The 23,317-nt window shown below is 34.6% G+C and overlaps 1 protein-coding gene across 1 annotated transcript in view; it reads right to left on the bottom strand.

Moving 5' to 3' along the window:
* Positions 1-8,584: 8,584 nt before the first annotated feature.
* Positions 8,585-23,317, bottom strand: part of LOC133330540 (titin) — a 31,893-nt gene continuing 17,160 nt past the window's right edge. The window contains exons 8-9 of the mRNA XM_061538977.1: positions 22,642-22,865; positions 8,585-8,813 (exon numbers count right to left, since the gene is read on the bottom strand). Of these exons, the coding sequence (XP_061394961.1) occupies positions 8,645-8,813; positions 22,642-22,865 (393 nt within the window). The 3' untranslated portion in view covers positions 8,585-8,644. The remainder of the gene's footprint in view (positions 8,814-22,641; positions 22,866-23,317) is intronic.

Below are 23,317 nucleotides of genomic sequence, written 5' to 3'. Positions count from 1 at the left end.
TAATTGTATACTTTTCATAAGGTCTTCACCAAAAAAGTTAAATAACTCTTAGGACCGCAGGACTCCGCAGCTAATTTTTTTATTCCTTAAATAACACACTTTTCACCACTCAAATAAAAAAATAGAGCTAAACATTTTTAAAGTTTTTTTTTCTGCTCCACTAATTTCAAAATTTGTTTTACATATTTGATGAGCTAAGCACTACAAGTGTGGACGACTGTATACACCATATGATATCTATATACATACAAACAAAAGCGAATCCTAGTTTTTACATCCACAGCAACCAAAATAAACACTTTTATAATAACCGTTAATTTGAATATTCAAATATTTGAGCATCAGAAAAACACACCAATTTTTCGAAAATATCGTAAAAAATCAGTTTATAAATAATTATCAGATTTGAACCTTTGTAGAGACAAAACTACTCGACATATCGCTGTAATATTTCATATTTATTCTAATTGGAGTATTTTCTATCAATCCTCATCAAAACATTTGTCCTCCGTGGTACTTGGTTTTGACCATTTTTGGCCGCGGTCGTGACTCTGTGAGACGTAAGCTCGATTTCCCAAAACTTCCTCCATTCTACACTCCAACAGTACATTTCGAATACGAAGTGATTTAAATAATTTGGACTGTATACACAAATTAGTACTGTACACATTTTTGCCCTCATCTCTGTATTAAAAGCTCATAACTTTACCAAAAATTTGATTTTTTTAGATTTTTCTTGTGATATGTTTCGTCTATAATTAGGATTTGACGTATGAAATTAAAAATATATCTACTAGCAGCATTATATATTTAAAGCAGTGAGCGGAGCAGTATAGTCGGACGGGGCCGACCATACGATACCCTACACAACTACCACTGAACTCAAATTTTCTGCGGATATTTATTCCGAGCCTGGGCAATATTTCGTGATATTTTTACCCTCTTGCCCGATTAGAGGTAAACAGCTCCTCTTCCTCACACTGACATATTTTCCGAATATTACGAGTATTCAGTATAGCTACTGTCAAGATTCCCTTCACCGTGAATTGTGTTGTGATGTTCGGTTTTCATTTGTTGTCTATAGATTATTATGTCATTCCAAAATTATTATCTGATCATTACCGAAAATTATAGGCGTTGTCTTTGACCATAACTGGAACCTCGTGGAACATTTTAAAGCGATCAGCGCTATAGTTCCGCTCTCTAGAGTGATAATGGGTTACTAAATAATATACGAATACGAAGATACCTGTAAATATTTAGGTGTAACTCCCACATCCGGGCACATACAAAAATATAATTGGTATTAATTTAAAGGTCAACCACACCTCTTGGATATACTATCAACTTCTCGGGTCTATGTCCTTCAGGGGTAAATATATACGCTATAGAATACAAAATTTGTCATTTTTCACACAAAAGTCAGAGTCCATTTGACCCGCTAAACATTGATCGATCTTTATCAAAACAGGCATGCTTATTCTTTCGCCCGATCCCCTTATTCTTTCACGATGTTCGGGTCATTATTGCGGCCTCTGGAGCGACCAGAAAAACCGACAAAAATTTAGTATTTGGTCCATTTCATCCCCTAAATATTAACCGATCTTTCCCAAAAACAATAGGGGTCTTCATTGGCCAGAACCCATCCTACAAGCAAAATTTTGTGAAGATTGGTCCATAACGGTGGCCTGAATCGTGTTTACAAAATATAATGGACAGACAGGCGGACGGACACACATGTCTAGATCGACTCAGCTAGTCGAGAAATGACGATCGGTATACTTAAAGGTGGGTCTAGGACCAATATTTCGCGGCGTTACAAACTGTTGGACTGCACAAAGCTATAATACCCTGACAACATAGTTGTGTGGGGTATAAAAATTTAAGGATCCCAGCCCTTTTCGTTCACACTGATTTAAGTTGTACCATATTTAGTACTTTTCGTACTTATATGTTCGAATTTCCAACACTATCTCAATCATGTACTCTAACAGTAACTTTAATTCCAAATATAAATTGTACCAAACATAGTATAATTTAGTTCACATAATTACGAATTTTCAAAATTACCACAATGCACTATAAGTAATTTGCACAGTTTTTTTTTGGCAAAAAGTCAGTTTTTCAATTTTGGAAAATAATATATTTTTTGATGGCATTAAAAAGAAAACATGTCAAAAATTTATGATTCTGTAAGATTTTTTTTTCTTTTTTTGCAAATCGTAATCGAACTCTTCACTTTGAAAATAAAATTACAAAAAATTAGTAAAAAAAATTAAAAAATTAAGGCATACAAATAAAAATTAAACATTGTGAGTATTGGCGGTGGTGTGTGCTGTTTATTTAATATATAATATTTATTAATACGTTTGTGTAGCGATTTAAAATTTACATAGTTGACTATAATAAAATAAATGTGTCTATTTTTTACACATAAGTCATTTTAGATAGGCTTTTACTAAAATTTTTGAATTTGTCTGATCTTTTGAGAACTTAAATATATTAATGAAAGCCTTCTAAATTGATTCCAATAGGTCTCAAATTGCGATGTTTTGCGTTTTTCATGATATATTAGTTTTTTTGTAAGGAACTTTAAATTAAAAAACAATAAAATTTTTGATATTTGGTTTGATGAATGAAATATAAGCAAAGAAACAAATCGTTGTTTCAAACGAAAACTAATGAAAATATCTGAGAACGAACAAGCTTTGTTCATTATATGTGTAGTTGCTTATAACCGTTGTTCGTTATATCCGGTTTCTATTGTGTAAATCTGTGTTTTCTCTTTCTTGTACATATAAATCATTTAAAAAGTCAAAAATCGTTATTAATTTTTGCCTCAAAAACAGGGCAAATTACCTATAGTGCACAGTTTCAATCCTACACTTCCAACAAATTTTAATTCCAAATTTTATGATTTCCGCTCTGTCCGTTCACACAAACCAAATTGTAAAGTATTTATATTCAAGTTTTGACACACTTTTCATATAAGAGGCGCAACCCTTAACGATTTCATTGACATTTTTCATTGATGTAACTGAAATGTGGCATTTCGTGATATTGGAAGGTAAAAAAATTTTTGCGAAAAATTTTCTATATAGGTCCGGGTTTTTATACAGCTATTATTATATTTTTATACCCTCCACCATAAGGTGAAGTGTATTTATCATTCCGTGTGCAACACCTCGAAATATTCTCCGGAGACCCCACAAAGTATATATATTCTAAAGTATATAATTCTTGATCAGAATAGAATTATGTGTCGATTTACGCATGTCCGTCCGTCTGTTGAAATCGCGATAGAGGTTGCAATATTTAAAATAGGTCTTTAAAATTTTGCAATCCTAGGATGTTTGGTATTGCTAATGGGATATATCGGTCTACGTTTTAGTGTGGCCTCCATATAACGGTACCCCCAATATTCGGTATTTTGGGTATTTTAGACAGATTTTTCAAAGGAATTGGCTATAATTTTATATTTTGGGCTCTTATTGTAAAGCACATCTTCGCATCAAAAATTATTAACCCTTTCCAAGTCAAAAAATTTTTTGGTCGGAATAAAAATCTAAAATTTTGTACTTAAAATCATATAAAAGCATAAAATTTAGAAAAAAAGCAGTTTTCATTTTAATCCTTGGACAGTTTCAACTGTTTTCGGCAAAAACAAAAACATCAATGTTAACGATACATAGCATAACCGAAAAATCGCAAAGAAAGAGAGAATTGTTAAATGTCGAATATATTTGACAAAAACACTGAAAGGGTTAATATTGACCAAAGTTTCAAGGTAGACACCATTTAAAGATACCCCCAATATTCGGTATTTCCGGGATTTTGTTCACGTTTCCCAACCGAATTGGCTGTGATTTGATTTTTATACCCTTCACCACACTGTGGTACAGGGTATTATGTCTTTGTGCATATGTTTGTAACAGGCAAAAATAATCGAGATAGACCCATGGTTCCTTTTTAGAATATGCATACAATCACTTTCTGAGTCGATTTATGCATGTCCGTCTGTCCGTCCGTCTGTCCCTGTTAAATTCTAAACAAAGTACAGGTCGCATTTTGATTCGAATTGCATGAAATTTGGCACAGCTCATTTATTTGGCCCAAGAACGAACCCTATTGAAATTGGAAAAATCGGTTCAGATTTAGATATAGCTCCCATATATATTTTCGTCCGATTTAAGGTAAATGGTGCACCAAAGACCCTATATATCTTTCGATTTGCACGAAATTTGACACAGCGTACTGAATTGAGTCTAGAATGATGAGTGGTGAGTTTCGGTAAAATCGGTTCAGATTTTGATATAGCTCCCATATATAGTTTTGTCCGACTTTATGTAAATGATGCAACAAAGTCCAATCGAAAGATATGATTTGCACCAAATTTGGCATGACGTACTGAATTGAGCCTAGAGTGATGTTTGCCAAGTTTCGTAAAATCGGCCCAGATTTAGATATAGCTCCTATATATAGTTTCGTCCGATTTGATGTAAATGGTGCACCAAAGGCTCTATATATCTTTCGATTTGCACTAAATTTGGCGTAGCATACTGAATTGAACCTAGAGAGACGTCTGCTAAGTTTCATGAAAATCGGTTCAGATTTAGATATAGCTCCCATATATAGTTTCATCCGATTTTATGAAAATGGTGCACCAAAGTCCCTATATATCTTTCGATTTGCACGAAATTTGGCATGACGTATTGAATTAAGCCTAGAGTGACGTCTGCGATGTTTCCTGAAAATCGGTCCAGATTTAGGTATAGCTCCCATATATAGTTTCGTCCGATTTCATGTAAATGGTACACCAAAGTGATGTCTATATATCGGTCCTGATTTAGATATAGCTCCCTTTTATTATAGATTGGTTTTAAGTAATTGGCGCACCAAGGAACCAATATAAACAAAACGTTCTGAAATTAGTATAACCTAACCTGCGACAAGTTTGTTTGAAATCGCTTAATATTTGGATAGAGCTTCCATATATATTTTCGCCAGATTTCAAGTAAATTGGGCATCAAACTCCTCATGTAAGTCAGATTGACAAAATTTTGCACAACTTACAAAATTGAGCATAGAATTACGTAGTTGCGTTTTCTAGATTTAGATATATGACCTATTTATACTTGTTTGAAGTCGATTTACATACTTTATGTATAGATCTAGTTAGATTCACATTTAAATAAATATCACATCGACGCCTCCGAACCATAGTATGCTAAGTCGACTTGGCATGTTTTAAAGTTCTTTACGTTTTTAGATACTACGGTCCTTAATTTCTCTGAAATTTTGGTAATCATCGGCCAATCCAAACCAAAGTTATAAGCAAAAATTTACTTAGCATGGCACGTACGATTAAAGAAACTTCCATACTTTGAAAGCTTCTACAGAAAAACTCACTTTTCAGACTTAGCATACTATGGTTCGGAGGCGTCGACATATTTTATTTCATCCAATTTCATGTTAATAGTCCTGTTTTTAATATACCCATAGTGGTGAAGGGTATCATATAGTCGGCCCCGTCCGACTTTACTACTTTCCTTACTGTTTTTTTTTTGTGGGCTGACATTGTCAAACACATCTCCGTACCAAAAATTATTAATGTTAAAGTTACCCCCAACCAATATTCGGTATTTTGGGGATTTCGAACACTTTTTCAGACCGAAATGGCTGTTATTTGGTTTTTTACCGAATTGGCTGTCAAAATATCGATATTGATACTCTTTATACCCTACACAACTATGTTGTCAGGGTATTATAGCTTTGTGCAGCCCCAAATGTTTGTAACGCCGCGAAATATTGGTCCTAGACCCACCTTTAAGTATACCGATCGTCATATCTCGACTAGCTGAGTCGATCTAGACATGTGTGTCCGTCCGTCCGTCCGTCCGTCTGTCCATTATAATTTGTAAACACGATACAGGCCACAGTTATGGACCAATCTTCACGAAATTTTGCATGTAGGATGGGTTCTGGCCAATGAAGACCCCTATTGTTTTTGGAAAAGATCAGTTAATATTTAGGGGATGAAATGGACCAAATACTAAATTTTTGTCGGTTTTTCTGGTCGCTCCACAGGCCACAATTATGGCCCAAACACCGCGAATTTTTGCATGGAGAAGGGGATCTGGCCAGAGAATAAGCATGCATGTTTTGATAAAGATCGGTCAATATTTAGCGGGTCAAATGGACCCTGACTTTTGTGTGAAAAATGACAAAATTTGTATTCTATGGCATATATATTTACTCCTGGAGGATGTAGACCCCAGGAGTTGATAGCATATCCAAGAGGAGTGGTTGGCGTTTAAATTGATACCAAATATAGTGATGTATCTACTCAGATGTGGGAGTTACAGTCAAATATTTACAGGTGCTTACGTATTCAGATATTATTTAGTAACCCATTACCACATTAGAGGGAGAAATATCGCGCTGATGGCTTTGAGATCAGATTAACATTTTGGGATGAAGTGGACCGAAAACATAATTTTTTGTGTGTTTTCAAGTAGAGTATAATCCGAAAATCACAACACAACCCACCGTGAAGGTAATCTGGACAAGTAATTAGAAGGACTGTACTGAATATTCGAAAAAAGTAAGGAAGAGGTGTTGTTAACCTCTAATCGGACAAGAGGGGGCAAATATCACCAAATATTACTCCGACTCGGAATAAACATCCTCAGAAAGTTAGAGTTCGTGGTAGTTGTGTAGGGTATCGTATGGTCGGCCCCGTCCGACTATACTGCTCCGCTCACTGGTTTTGGTATGTATAGCTCCATAAAACGTCAGCCTCCCTATTAGTTAATCATATTTCTCTCACGTATTATTATTTTACATATTTTGATTGTCATCCTCATGGTGGGCGAACTTAACATCATTTGAACTTGTTAGTATTATTTTGTTAATCGGATTTTCTCATAGAAGTGACAATAGTTTCTCATATCGGATTCTGGGAGAAAAAATCTTTCCAGAAATTATAAAATCAAATGCACGCCGTATTTTGTTTTTAAGTTTTTCCTCTATATCAAGTATTGATGATGTATCTTTTGAATTCATTTGTTGCAAACGGAATGCCAATCATCGATGGTATAATAAATTGTAGAATTTTTGAAATCCAATCAAATTGGTGGCGATACCTTTAATTACAGCTATATATAGTTGATATGCCATATATAATGTGATCGACATTTTTGGCTTTTACTATGAATTCTATGAACAGCTCTGTAATATACCCAAAGTAATGTCGACCTCTTACGAATTTGGCCCTCTCCTGCCTGACTTACCCCTATTGAGCCATAACATTTGAAAGAGAATAAAATTTATCCAATCTACTAACAGTATATTCCATAGTCATTCAATGTTCTTTACGTCACTTCAAGCCAGTGTTTCCCCATAAATTTTTATTCATCTGTAACAGTCAATTGAGCCCTGTCAACAATGTGATGTATTAAAATGTTTGTGGTAGCCACAATAATCTGCGAGGTGGAAAACTTTAGCGTATGGCAGAATATATAAGTATGTACGTACACGGAAATGTTGGTAGTTATTTTCATAATGTTAAAGCCAATTGAACCCTGTCAACAATGTGATGTATTAAAATGTTCGTGGTAGCCAAAAATCCTCGGTGAGCTTTGGTAGCCTCGTTTCCGAATGGCAGCCGTGTACATATACAAAGTAGTTATTCTCATAATGCTAAAGCCATTTAATTTCCAAGTACTACTACACTACACTTCATGCATACATACCAAGATAAAGTAAGTAAAGATATGTCTGTGGTTGTTGTAGTTGTTTTATGCTGCTTTATTTTTGACAAACTTATATTTAAAAATGTTTCAAATAGCTTGACATTTGAAGTGGCAGAAGAAGAAGAAGAAAGGGAGAGCTCAGCATTTGTATCTTTGTTTTTTTTGTGGAGGGAGGTAGGTATACGAATTTGCACAAAAGAACCGAATCGATTTTGGTAAAGGATAAAATATAAAAATGAACATAAGAAGAACTTATTGCACGAGTATGACGACACAAATCCAGTGGTGTTTTCCTTGCGATGTTTGATGTTTGATATGAATGTGTATGCAAGTATGTATGTACTCCATAAAAGTCTTTGCAATTGTGGCTCTGCTTTTGGGTTAGATTCGAATTCAATCCGTCCGTCCATCCATCCATCCAGTTGAACGTCCATCTCCATGTACAAGACCGTACGACCAAACATCCATCCATATATCCATGCCAAGTTTGTATTTGTGCCTCTAACCGCATAATGCCTTACCAGGCAATTGATCTAATGTACATACAAACGTTTGCTCATGTTTAAGTATATAGTACACTCTCACATACACACATATGTTGTACTCTACCTGATTGTGGCACACAGATATGCAGAAGTATATTTGTATGCAATCTTGGTTACAAGAAGAAATACGCTCACTTTTGGTGAACTATTTTAACTGGGAGTTGCTACACATTTATTCTCAATTGCACACAAAGTGTGTTGTATATATATTTGTATACATATATATGTTACGCCCTAGCGTATATATTGAATGTGCACGTTTATATGTGCCTGCTCGATTGTATGTATGTATGTATGGATGTAGATGTGCAGATGTTTATTTGATGTTGTAATGGACAGAACTTCCTAGGAAGACTGTGCTGCCTTTCGGATATCTGCTTCTGATGGTACAACGGGTGCCCGCACTTCAATTCCGCGCACTGGCTGTCGGTCCAAATGATGTACTACTTTGTACACTTCACTTCTATTTAAGTCGATTTTCTTTTCGGGCTTTTGATACTTTAAAAAGTTGACTCTACAGTTGCATAGTGTGGTTCAGTAGTAATCGTGGGTGGTTGGGTGTGTTCCGAATGACAATTTGGTGTTCCAGATGATTTCGTCGTCATCGTCGTTGTTTTTGTTGTTAGCATTGTAATGAAAAATAACAAAAAAAATAACATATTTTTTATTAAACCAATAAGCCACAATAATAGCAACACATATAATGGAGGGCATTTGAAAAACAGGCCAAACATGGAATATGTAATGGCCAAATATTTCCGTCAGAATTTATGGAAACATGATAATGAAACATAATTAATGATAAATACAATTATTAGATAATATTTAATTTTTGTAATTTAATTTTCGAATAACATATTGCTCGACAAATGTAACATCATTTTTATACCCTACACAACTATGTTGTCAGGGTATTATAGCTTTGTGCAGCCCCAAATGTTTGTAACGCCGCGAAATATTGGTCCTAGACCCACCTTTAAGTATACCGATCGTCATATCTCGACTAGCTGAGTCGATCTAGACATGTGTGTCCGTCCGTCCGTCCGTCCGTCCGTCTGTCCATTATAATTTGTAAACACGATACAGGCCACAGTTATGGACCAAACTTCACGAAATTTTGCATGTAGGATGGGTTCTGGCCAATGAAGATCCCTATTGTTTTTGGAAAAGATCGGTTAATATTCAGGGGATGAAATGGACCAAAAACATTATTTTTGTCGGTTTTTCTGGTCGCTCCAGAGGCCGCAATTATGGCCCAAACACCGCGAATTTTTGCATGGAGAAGGGGATCGGGCCAGAGAATAAGCATGCATGTTTTGATAAAGATCGGTCAATATTTAGCGGGTCAAATGGACCCTGACTTTTGTGTGAAAAATGACAAAATTTGTATTCTATGGCATATATATTTACTCCTGGAGGATGTAGACCCCAGGAGTTGATAGCATATCCAAGAGGAATGGTTTTCCTTTAAATTGATACCAAATATAGTGATGTATCTACTCAGATGTGGGAGTTACAGTCAAATATTTACAGGTGCTTACGTATTCAGATATTATTTAGTAACCCATTACCACATTAGAGGGAGAAAAATCACGCTGATGGCTTTGAAATTGTTCATGAAGTTCCAGTTATGGTCAAGAACAACGCCTACAATTTTCGGTGATGATCAGATTAAAATTTTGGGATGAAATGGACCGAAAACATAATTTTTTGTGTGTTTTCGAGTAGAGTATAATCCGAAAATCTCAACACAACCTACCGTGAAGGTAATCTGGACAAGTAAATAGAAGGATTGTACTGAATATTCGAAAAAAGTAAGGAAGAGGTGTTGTTAACCTCTAATCGGACAAGAGGGGGCAAATATCACGAAATATTACTCAGACTCGGAATAAACATCCTCAGAAAGTTAGAGTTCGTGGTAGTTGTGTAGGGTATCGCATGGTCGGCCCCGTCCGACTATACTGCTCCGCTCACTGGTTAATAATAATAATTTGATTTTTGAATTTTTTATTGGAAATGTAATATGTACAGTGAAAGAATGTCAATTAAAACAATCCCTGGGAAATATTTCTAATTAACATATGTTAAATTTTTAAAGTTATAATTATAAATGAAAGATTGTGGAAGATTATACAGAAAACATAAGAATGAAAAAACTCATAGCAGTAATTGACATTTAAGAAAATTAATATATTTACTATCGTTTTTCCAACAATTTTAGTTAATAATTCATCATGCAAATTATGCAAAATAAATACCATTTATATACTCGTGCTATATCAATAAACCACTGCATGCGGTTTACATACATACATACCCATTATTTTGTATTTGTTTTACCACTGAGGTCCTTTGATATTCGCTAAAAAATCAATCACAAATAATGAATGAATACAAATGTAGATGAGCATATTCTTTTCTTAAACGGAACAATATTAACAAAACGGGAAATATCGTTATTTTATCTTGTCGAATTTTTCATATCCTACCCCGCCAGATGTATATTTAATATACTTAAATCCGTCGGAACACTTATGTGTAGGTCTACACCGCAAATTGTATACCCAGAAGATTTGAATACCCAGAAGATTTGAATACCCCCACCGCAAAGGGGGTAATTTGGTACGTTGAGTTCGAAATGGGTAATACAAACAAGTGAGAAAAACGTAAAATTAGTCCGGGGCAAAGTTTGGATACCCTCCACCAAAGGTACACTGAAAGGTACTCGAAATAAAATTATAGGGAACATACCAAAACGTGGACCTATACAGACAATTCTACAAACCGATTTATGAAACCATTATGTACAAAAAACACAAATTTCACCAATTTTTAATGGGGATTTTTCCTAAATTCTGAAAACCCAAAAACCTGGACCGATATTGCTAAAGCATGGTAGAGTGAAACATGTGTATAAAATCCTGCAACTACTGCAATTTAGAGGGCAATGTTATATGAAGCCATCGCCAACATACACAGGATTTTATTTCGGGGTATGGACATTTTCATTGGAATATGAGGAACTATGCCTAATTGAGGACCGATATAGCTCAATTTCGAAACTAAAATTTTTGCATCACAGTACATTCCCTCACGCAAAATATTAATAATACCTATATGGGTAGGTATCATTAAATGAGGGGATAGGCCTAAATGGGGGCCGATATATTTCCCTCTCTATCCTGACGCTCTATTTTTTTTTATCTCGATATCCTCCGAAGGACGAATAATTACTACAGATGGATAAATCGGCAAAATCATCTTAAAATTTTACACTTTCGAGTGCAGAATTTCCCCCTTAATATGGTGGAATACGACTATATGGGAACAAACTAAAAACGCGGAAACCAATCAGTTAACTATTTTAATATATACAACTGAAAAGAGCATTAAGTTCGGCAAGGCCAAACTTTGGATGCCATCCACCATAGGTATACTTAAAAGTAGGGGAGAGGGGGGCAACTTTGAACGTGGGGTAGCTTTGAACAGCGCTCATAAAATCTTGGTTTAATATTTTTCCGACCCGCAACCACATTTTTATACCCTACACAACTATGTTGTCAGGGTATTATAGCTTTGTGCAGCCCCAAATGTTTGTAACGCCGCGAAATATTGGTCCTAGACCCACCTTTAAGTATACCGATCGTCATATCTCGACTAGCTGAGTCGATCTAGACATGTGTGTCCGTCCGTCCGTCCGTCCGTCCGTCTGTCCATTATAATTTGTAAACACGATACAGGCCACAGTTATGGACCAAACTTCACGAAATTTTGCATGTAGGATGGGTTCTGGCCAATGAAGATCCCTATTGTTTTTGGAAAAGATCGGTTAATATTCAGGGGATGAAATGGACCAAAAACATTATTTTTGTCGGTTTTTCTGGTCGCTCCAGAGGCCGCAATTATGACCCAAACACCGCGAATTTTTGCATGGAGAAGGGGATCGGGCCAGAGAATAAGCATGCATGTTTTGATAAAGATCGGTCAATATTTAGCGGGTCAAATGGACCCTGACTTTTGTGTGAAAAATGACAAAATTTGTATTCTATGGCATATATATTTACTCCTGGAGGATGTAGACCCCAGGAGTTGATAGCATATCCAAGAGGAATGGTTTTCCTTTAAATTGATACCAAATATAGTGATGTATCTACTCAGATGTGGGAGTTACAGTCAAATATTTACAGGTGCTTACGTATTCAGATATTATTTAGTAACCCATTACCACATTAGAGGGAGAAAAATCACGCTGATGGCTTTGAAATTGTTCATGAAGTTCCAGTTATGGTCAAGAACAACGCCTACAATTTTCGGTGATGATCAGATTAAAATTTTGGGATGAAATGGACCGAAAACATAATTTTTTGTGTGTTTTCGAGTAGAGTATAATCCGAAAATCTCAACACAACCTACCGTGAAGGTAATCTGGACAAGTAAATAGAAGGATTGTACTGAATATTCGAAAAAAGTAAGGAAGAGGTGTTGTTAACCTCTAATCGGACAAGAGGGGGCAAATATCACGAAATATTACTCAGACTCGGAATAAACATCCTCAGAAAGTTAGAGTTCGTGGTAGTTGTGTAGGGTATCGCATGGTCGGCCCCGTCCGACTATACTGCTCCGCTCACTGGTTGTATATGGCAATATTGTTCTCTATATGCGTAAACCACTTTGGCTTGCTTTTTCAGTTGTCGAAAAATTGTGCATGGTTGACCATGTTTTCTGAGTGTAATTGTAAACTTTTATTCATTTGGTTCTAAGGGCGCAGGAAGAATTCTGTGATAGTTTTCTTTCGTCAAACAAATTTTTTGCATTCCAACAATCATTTCAAACATAACTAATGTAATTTCTTTCATATATATTTATTACAAAAAAAAGTTATTTTAAATTTCCGTAAAATGCCATGGGTGGGGCACCTTTGAACATGCCCATTAAACTCGAGTAAAAAAAGGAGTTTTTAACTTTTGGCTACGATTTCTCAAAATTTCAAATGGGCTAATATGATTACGAAATTAACTGTATTTTTCACCATATTAATTTTTGTTTTTAAGTCATTTTATGTTTTAATAACTTTTGATCTAATTTTTTTAAATTTTGAACATTTTTTATATATTTTTTTAATGAATTAATGTATTTCTGATATGTATGAATAAAATACATACATATTTGAACATAAACACTGTAAAAAACCATGTCGTTCAAAAATGCCAACTCCTGTTCAAAGCTGCCCCCCTGGGGGGCAGTTTTGAACACTTTGAGTTCGTCCATTAAAACAGTAATAAAATATATTTATCAAGCTTATAGTATGTCATATGTATACTCATTTTAAAGGTTACATATGTACCTATTAGTTAAAATTTATAAGAAACCAAAAATTATAAAATAAAAAATGTTATAAGGCTTGAAAGCAAAAAGTGTTCAAAGGTGCCCCCCTCTCCCCTACTTTAAATGAAAATGTAGGGAATTTTACAATTCAATTCTACAAACAGATTTATGTAAACCATTATGTACACCAAAAACAAATTTCAGCGAATTCTAATATGGATTTTTCCTAAAATCAGAAAACCCAAAAACATGGACCGATATTGCTAAAGCATGGTAGAGTGGAACATGTACATAAAATCTTCAAACTTAGATCTTCCAATTTAGAGTACAAAGTTATATGAGGCTATGCCTAATGGGGGTTAACATGGATTAAATAGCTAGGAACAAGCGAATATAAATAATTTTTGGTAGGGAGATTTGTTACCATATACGACTACATAATACAAAATTACAGTGAGTTCGGTTGAAAAACGAGCTCAAGAACACCCTATAAGAACTCAAAGTACTAAGGTCGAAAATACGCTCAAAACCCCCAACATACTGAAAATTAAAGGGCCGATATATGGGGGCAACCAGAAAAACTGCACCTATATTTATGATTTTTAGTTTGGTACCCAATGTTCCAAATTTCCCAATGTACCAAATTTCCGCGAATTCATTTGGAAAACGCGCTTAAGAACCCGAAAAATACCGTAGATATGGGGGGTGGGTACCCTTATATGAGAGCTATGCATAAACGTGGGCCGATATAGCCCATTTTTCGAACTTGACCTGCCTGCAGACAAAAGATCTATTCCAATTCGTTTAGATGCTAGAGTGATTACAACAGACAGATGGGTATATCCTGATAGAATTTTACGCTGATCAAGAATATATATACATTTTAGGGTCGGAAATAATTATTTCGATGAGTTATAAACGGAAAAACAAAATTAATATACCCTCCATACTATGGTGGAGGGTATAACAAGGATTAATATTGGTCCTTTTTTAGGATAGTCCACATTTGTTTGGTTTGGTCACATTTTCCATTCGAATTGGCTGTAGTATGGCCCACTTTTTAGGATAACCCCCATATAACGGCAGCCTCCAGTCGGCTCAAATTAAATCTTCCTACCAAAATGTTACCATGTCATTGCGTTATATATAAAAATCCAAAATGATAACAGGTACTTAAAATGACCACCTCATGGTAGAGGGTATAAAATTAATGGCGTTTTTACTAGTTATACATATAATTGTTCTGCTAGGAAAATTCGACTACAACGCAGAGTGGTGCGGAATGGGTTTTTGTTGTGTGGCAAAATGGCCCATTTTTCAGAAAACGTCAACCAAGACGGATTTCATTAAACCCTATTTTTCCATCGCCATTCAAGGATGTTAGTTCATCGATGTCCTCTTGTGGTGGTAATCTACATATGTTCGATCATACAACCAAATTCTGTCTAGGATTTACTCATTCTGAAAGTTATGCGTTTTTTACCCATTTATGAGGCTATACATATTTCAGCAAGGCCAAATAAAAATAGGCTTTTTATTTGACTTTGGCTTACTTTCTGACAATTTGTATTTATGTCGAATTTATGGTGAAATAAAAAATTACTTGAAGTTGTATGTTTCAGAGCAGATGTTTGTCGACTTTCGTACACAATTCTACAATAGCTAAATTAAATAATCAATGGCATTCCCAATGATGACCTAACGATGTTCTTCAGTCCAGACATAATATTATTGATTGTTTTATTTATATAACAGCAACGAAATTATTTCTTCACGCAATTCCAAATAATCTTCAACAAATAAATTGAGCTAGTACAATACGATCGACAAAATGTCTGTCTCGTTAAATACTTAACAATTCGTACAATTCGAGTTGATTGACCAACCCTCGACAACAATGAAATCATGAATGAACTTAATAAATGGAAAATGAAAAACAAAGTTCCACAAATAACAACAACAGTGATATTATTAATGCCGAATGAACCCAAAAAATATAATAGTAAAGTAAACAAAAGAAAAATCAATAAAAAACACACACATATATTTTACTTACCGAAAAACCACACGGGAAACATTTTCACCATTAAATAAACGATTCCACAGTTCAATCTATAACAACAAAAAGTACCAAATGAAGTGAAATAAAAATCTGAGGCTTAAAATTGAAAACAATGTCATTCTTTGCAAATAATTGATAAAGAATTAAATTTAAAATATTTGTACAACATTTTCATATAATGAATATATGTATATATATATATATAGCCTAGGCAGTTTGATATATTTTAGCATAAACGAAGGACCAGGTGTTGCTGCTTGAAAAAATAATTTGGCAATTTTTTTTAAAGCTAATTTTTATATCGAAACATGCTTATGTGTTTATTGAAATCGCAACAGATGTCAAAATATTTTCGGAGTTTTTAATTCTTTTTCCCAATTTTTTTTTATTTTTTCCACATAAGGTGTGGATTTGTCATAAAATTTTTTTCTGGCAATTTCATAAAGCATCTACTTAAAGCGTGGAATTATTAAATATTTTTTTCTGACATCTACATAAGGCATGGATTTATTAAATATTTTTTTTTTCTGACACCTATATAAGGCGTGGATTTATAAAACCATATTTTTTCTGACATCTATATAAGGCGGAAAGGACCTCTCGGAGTCCTTTAATACCGAACGAGGATTCAGACAAGGTGACAGTTTGTCGTGTGATCTTTTTAACATCCTGCTGGAAAAGGTCATACGAGACGCAAAGGTGAACAGAAATGTCACTCTGTACACCAAACAACACATGTTACTCGCCTACGCCGATGACATCGATTAATGGGTCGAACATTGCGTGCTGTAACAGCCACCTTTGAAAAAATTGAAAAGGAGTCTGCCAAAGTGGGTCTGGCAGTAAACGGTATCGACGCGCAAGACGTCCAGTAGACTCGGACCAACTGTGGAACTTGAGAACTACAGCTTCGAGGTAGTTAAAGACTTTATATACCTTGGTACCGCCATAAATAAAACGAATGACATCAGTATTGAAATTCGGAGAAGGATTGTGATGGCCAACATATGCTACTATGGTCTAAGTAAACAGTTTAGAAACAAGGCCACCTCCCGCCAGACCAAACTCACACTTTACAAGACGCTGATACTACCCGTGCCATCAGATGCATGGGTTCTTGCGCAAGCAGATGAGGCAGCTCTTGGGGTGTTTGAAAGAAAAATTCTCCGAAATATCTGCGTCGACGGCCATCGACATAGTCAGTCTTTTTTAAGCTCGGCTTATGGAACAACCGTTCTGTAACAAGCCAGCTAAGTAAGAAAGTAAGTAATATAAAGCGTAAACTTGTTAAATAATTTTTTCTTACATCTTCATAAGGCGTGGATTTATAAAATAATTTTTTTCTGACATCTACATTAGGCGTGGATTTTTAAAATAATTTTTTTCTGACATCTTTATAAGGCGTGCATTTTTAAAATATTTTTTTTCTGACATCTATATAAGGCGTGGATTTAAAAAAAAAATTCTGACGTCTATATAAGGCGTGGATTAAAAAAAAAAATTCTGACATCTATATAAGGCGTGGATTTTTAAAATTTTTTTTTCTGACACCTATATAAGGCGTGGATTTCATTTCCAAAATTTAAATTATAGTATTGCAATTTCACGACATATGGAGACGGAGTTTTATTCTAATGTAGAATATATTTATTTAGATACTTCGTGGTCACATCTTTTGAACATTTCAACGATATTACCTCAATCATTAATGTCATACGTCTGAAGATGTATGCAATATTAACTTTAACTAACACAATTCTTCATTCAGTGAGTACGTGCTCCCTTGAGGATGTGGTTGGACAAGTGTGTATTTTTGCACTTGGAAGAAAGGAATTTTTAATTGAAGGATTCATAAAAAAATAATAGCGTCCTCCCATTAACAGGGTGTGTGTATATATATGTGTCTTTTATCTACCTTACCTTTCGACGGAAATAATGGCGGCATCTCAAAGTAAATTCAACGAAAGGACATGCAACGAAGAAACGCAAATTACAGAGCAATAACATTTTCAAAAGAGAACAAAAATATTTTTGCAAGGCAATTAAAAGGTAGAAACAACTTTAAAAATAATCAATTCTTCAAATGCATTGAAATAAAAAGATGTAGTTAATTAATACAAGCTTTAATAGCGTTAAAGAAATATGAGAATGAAATAGTAAAAAAAGAATAATAATAATGGAAACAAATTGGCTATATACCTGCAATCAGCCTCTGGATGTGAATTTTCAGTGGTACACCTTTTATTGTGGTTGTGTATAATGGAACCATGACAGACAAATCGAAAGAGATGTAAATGAAAAGTGAAAATAATTATTATATGAATGTGTTAATTAATTGATGAGTTTAACTGACGATTCGGAATAAAACATGGTGGTAGACGTCATTGCAATTTTTGTACAACATCTTCATTATTACATTCTATCGTCAATCAAATATTTACACGTTTACCGATTCGACGGTGGTGGGCCATAACAATCAGAAAACTGATTTATTAAATAATTTAAATATTGATAATATATAGGGCGTTAAGTTCATTGAAAAATATATTAAACCAATGGTAAATTCACTAACTGGCTAATTGAGTTCCGCTGATAAAAAAAAACGTTAATTGAAAATTGGTCAAATATGTGAAATTAAGATGAGGGAAGTAACTTGCCATTATTGTCATAAATTTATTTATCTATTTTATAACTGGCCATTATTTTCATATATTTATTTATTTATTTATTTTTGCTTCAAAAATAGTTGTAATATGTGTTTATACATCAACCACAAGAGCTCTTAAGTTTGTGGAAATTAAATCGACTTTATATATGGATAAATGTTATTGGCGTGTGTGTGTTTTTAGTTAAAAACTTTAGTCAGGCCGTTTCGAACTTGGTCCAGTCAGAAAGGACCAAAGGTTATCGGGACCCTTCATCATCCTAGATATGTTTACCAGGTACTTGCACCTACATTATATGTTGCTAGATATACGAGGTTTGATGAAATAAGTAAAAACGATGTTAAGTTTGTCCCGGTCGAACTTTTTATACCCTAGGAGAAAAATCATGTTATGATAGCAACATACACATGGCATGTAATTACAGAAGGTAGTCTTATTTGAGATTTTTTTTGATGGCAACTCTTTTTAATTTGGAATTTATATATCAATTTCAAATAAAATGACAAATAAATTCAATAAAATTTTATGTACATATGTCGACTGGCAAATTTTAAATCAATTAAACAAAATATATTTGCTAAAGCTGAACATTGCTCACAAGATTTAAACATGGTTGTTACAACTTATATTTAAACGTTTTAGAAGCAGGGAACTTCAAAATATTTATAAATATAAAGTATTTAGCATTTGTCGGTGCCCAAATTCGCCAAAATACCGAATATAAAGGAGTAGCGTCATATGGGGTTCAATGAGAACCGAAAGTACCAATTTACATCATTCTCAATCGTATAAAACGGCATTCGTTTTATCGTTACCTTGATTTTTTGGGAAAGTTACCCTTCAACTAGGTCTTAATTCGGTTTTGGTTTTGTGGGTAAGAGAACTGGTGCCTGATCATGGTGCAGAATCAATGACTAGTTTTTCCACAATACTGTGCGTTACTGACGGATGGCTTCGAGCAAGCTGCTCATGACTCCATGGTAGTATTTCTTATACACCTCATGACTGACTATTGCAGTCTAAACCAGTAAGGAAAGTAGTAAAGTCGGGCGGGGCCGACTATATGATACCCTTCACCACTAGTGGTATATTAAACAGGACTATTAACATGAAATTTGATGAAATAAAATATGTGATATTTATCTAACTGTGAATCGACTTCAAACAAATATCAATAGGTCATCCATTGGGCTATGTCTGTACTTCTAGAAAACGCAACTACGTAATTCTATGTTCAATTTTGTACGTTGTGCAAAATTGGATGTCAATCTGAGTAACATGAGGAGTTTGATATCCAATTTACTTGTCGCAGGCTAGGTTATACTAAGTTTAGTAGGTTTTGTTCCTATCAGCCATATATTGGATCCTTGGTGCGTCAATTACCTGAAATCAATCTATAATATAAGGGAGCTATATCTAAATCTGAACCGATTTTCACGAAACTTAGCACACATCAGTCTGGACTAAATTCAGTACGCTATGCCAAATTTTGTGCAAATCGAAGGATATATAGGGACTTTGGTGCACCATTTACATGAAATCGGACGAAACTATATATGGGAGCTATATCTGAATCTTGACCGATTATCACGAAACTTGGCAGACATCATTGTATGCTCAGTTCAGTACGTTATTCCAAATTTCGTTCAAATCGAAAGATATATGTGGACTGTGGTGCACCATTTACATTAAATGCCATGGGAATATTCTGTTTCCACGCATGACAAACATCACTCTAGGCTCAATTCAGTACGTTATGCCAAATTTGGTGGAAATCGAAAGATATATAGAGACTTTGGTGCACCATTTACATGAAATCGGACGAAACTATATATGGGAGCTATATCTAAATCTATACCGATTTTCACGAAACTTGGCAGACATCATTCTAGGCTCAATTCAGTACGTTTTAGCAAATTTCGTGCAAATCGACAGATATATAGGGTCTTTAATGCACATTTTACCTTAAATCGGACGAAGCTATATACTGGAGCTATATCTAAATCTGGACCGATTTTCAAGAAACTTGGCACACATCATTCTATGCCTAATTCAGTACGCTGTGCAAAATTTCGTGCAAATCGAAAGTTATTTAATGACTTTGGTGCACAATTTACCTTAAGGGAACCCCACCCATTCTCGATTTTAATTTTTCAAGATTTTCAATGGGCTAGTAAATCAATACCAATGCTTGTTAAGGTTTGTAACTTTGCACATATATATTTGAAGATTTGAAGGAGAAGAAAAATAATTTACAAAAACAAATTGTTATTGTTTTGTTGTTGTTTTTTGTAATTAAAGAAAAGTCCTTTTTTGATGGCGGGCAACTCCTCACTGGAACATCGGAATCAGAAAATTCCAACTCGTATGAACTAGGACTGGCTCTCGTATGAACTAGGATTATTGACTTCGCTTTAAATTCTTGAATTAGTGTAGAATCGAATTAAATCAAAAAAAAATTGATCCCGAGAATGGGGGGTCCCCTTAATTCGGACGAAAATATATATGGGAGCTATATCTAAATCTGAACCGATTTTTTCCCAATTTCAATAGGGTTCGTCCTTGGGCCAAATGAATGAGCTGTGTCAATTTTCATCCAATTCGAATAATAAATGTGACCTGTACATTGTTTACAATTTGACATGGACAGACGGACATGCGTAAATCGACTTAGAAAGTTATTATATACATATTCTCAAAAGGAACCATGGGTCTATCTCGATTCCTTTTGCCTGTTACAAACATATGCACATACCCTTCACCACACTGTGGTGTGTATAAAAATGGAATGTAAACCATCACATGTTCAAATAAGGTGACCGTATTGAGCCTTATTGGACGTACGATTTTGTTGCAAAAATTGATGATGATGAAAATATCAGTTAAATTTGCATGGTTGCTGATCAGCAACCTCAATGCCTTCTTTTTTATTGGTAGTGTACGTGTTCGGCCTTGAACCAGTTTTGTTCATGGGGTCTACCATGGCACAATAAATAGGTAGTTCATATGGAACAGCTGATATCTTGAGTATTTGTGAAAACACATATTATTCATTTGAATTCGTCGCCAATGCTGACAACATTACAATAATAAGTTCGTTCGTTTACTTTCCCAGCAACATTTAGTAAGAAAGAATTTACAGTTTCTTTGATAAATTTTGTCGAATTCATATGAAATCTGAATATATTAAAGACGAGCCCTATAAATAATTCTAACCCGATTTAAAGCAGACATGACACACGCCATGTTCGTGCCAATCGGCCTTTGGTAAATCGATTTTAACAAAACTCAAAACTCACGGGCGGAAGACGGACATACAAACATTCACAAATCGACTCATAAAGTTATTCGTTATATATCCTCAAGAAGGAAATCTTGTTTCCTTCTTCATGTTACACCAACGACATTATAATTTATAAGGACTGGTGCAGGGTATAAATATTGGATATACAAAACTATTTCTTGGAAAATTTGACGATTCATGGAAATATAACATTTGACCAATTTTTTCAACATTTTTGCTTTTGGCAAGCCTTAAAGTATCCTTCCCGTTTACGGATTTTCCTAGGTACAATAACTTATCAGAACTTTACGCCATTTACAATTTGTGTTGTGTCATTTTTCTGAGTGTTATTATTTTGTAAAGTGAAAAGTAAGAGATTTATGAAACACATGAAGGTAAAATGAAAATAAATGAATGGCGGCTAGCGATGGCAACATGAAAAATAATAAGAAAAAGCAAACTCCACAAAAAAGGAAAAAGAAAAAATGGATGAAAATGGCATCATGGAAATGAATTGAAAAACTGAGATGTTTATCATGGCAAAGGCTCATGTTTTAACTTGGGTGAAATGGTATTTCGCCCGTTGTAACAGAGATCTGAGCGAAATATTAATCACTGGCCTTTACGAAAAAGGCAGACAGGCGGGCATCTTTAGGAGCATGACTCTAACCACCTTTCCAAGCATCCATATCCGTAACGAAACAAACGACAACAACAACAACAATTTACATTCAGTTGTGAGAAATATTTTTAATGAAATTTCCTTGGAGAAATTAATGCTGAATGAAAATAACACACACACACTCACAGGCACACTCACGCAAATAGAAATGTCAAGGAATTGTGAAATAAATGTTCTCTAAATTAACGGACGCTACACTGTTTAGATGACAAGTAGATGTTGAAACGGACTGACATACAGAGAGACAGACAGACAGACAGATAGGCGGATAGATAGACACTGACGCTGTAACAATAAATATGAATTAATAATACTAGCAATTACCCCAAAGTGGAGCCGGTAATAAGCTCTGCCTGAGCACTTAATGTCTCGGCAATGAATTCATCATTGTAGGCATCCTTGGGACGATACCAACGTCGACCACCGGGCAATACCAAGGGACGGTCCGAGGCTGGTGTTAAAGGGCCAAAAGCTCGTTTCGAACGTTTAGGATTACTCTTGCGCTCCAAATGTTCTTCCAGCTCGCCAATGACTTCGTGTTTGTGGTCCTTTAGTCGTGGTGGTGGTGAGGGGGTGAGGTGGTGTGACCAACGTGTCAGGTTTTTTGATTAGTAGAGTTTTTTGTTGTTGTAGATGTTGTTGTTGCCATTCATTAGTGTGCAGTCGCATATTTAACATTTATCAATACGGCAGCAGTATTATGAATATTTTGTTCGATTATGAAAACAACCAAGCAACATATTTTTATTGAATTTCATTATATTTGTTGAGTTTTTATTTCGATGTTAGTATAGAATAGCACAACGTATTTATTCATTTTTTTTAATAAATTTTGTTCAATTTTTATTTGTTTAGCATGAAATAAAAATAACAAAAGAAAAAGAGGAAAAAAATGAAATGATATAGAAATCAATAAAGACACAAAACCAACTAAAATCTATTATTTTTTTAACTTTAACTATGTTAATTAAAATAAAATATATGAATAAAAAAGTATGTT

The sequence above is a fragment of the Musca vetustissima genome, unplaced genomic scaffold, assembly GCF_032173495.1.
Source record: "Musca vetustissima isolate MV318-11 ecotype Yass unplaced genomic scaffold, APGP_CSIRO_Mvet_v1 utg4398, whole genome shotgun sequence".
NCBI lineage: Eukaryota > Metazoa > Arthropoda > Insecta > Diptera > Muscidae > Musca > Musca vetustissima.
Note: the sequence above shows the minus strand (reverse complement) of the source record. Positions and strands in the feature narration are given on the sequence as shown.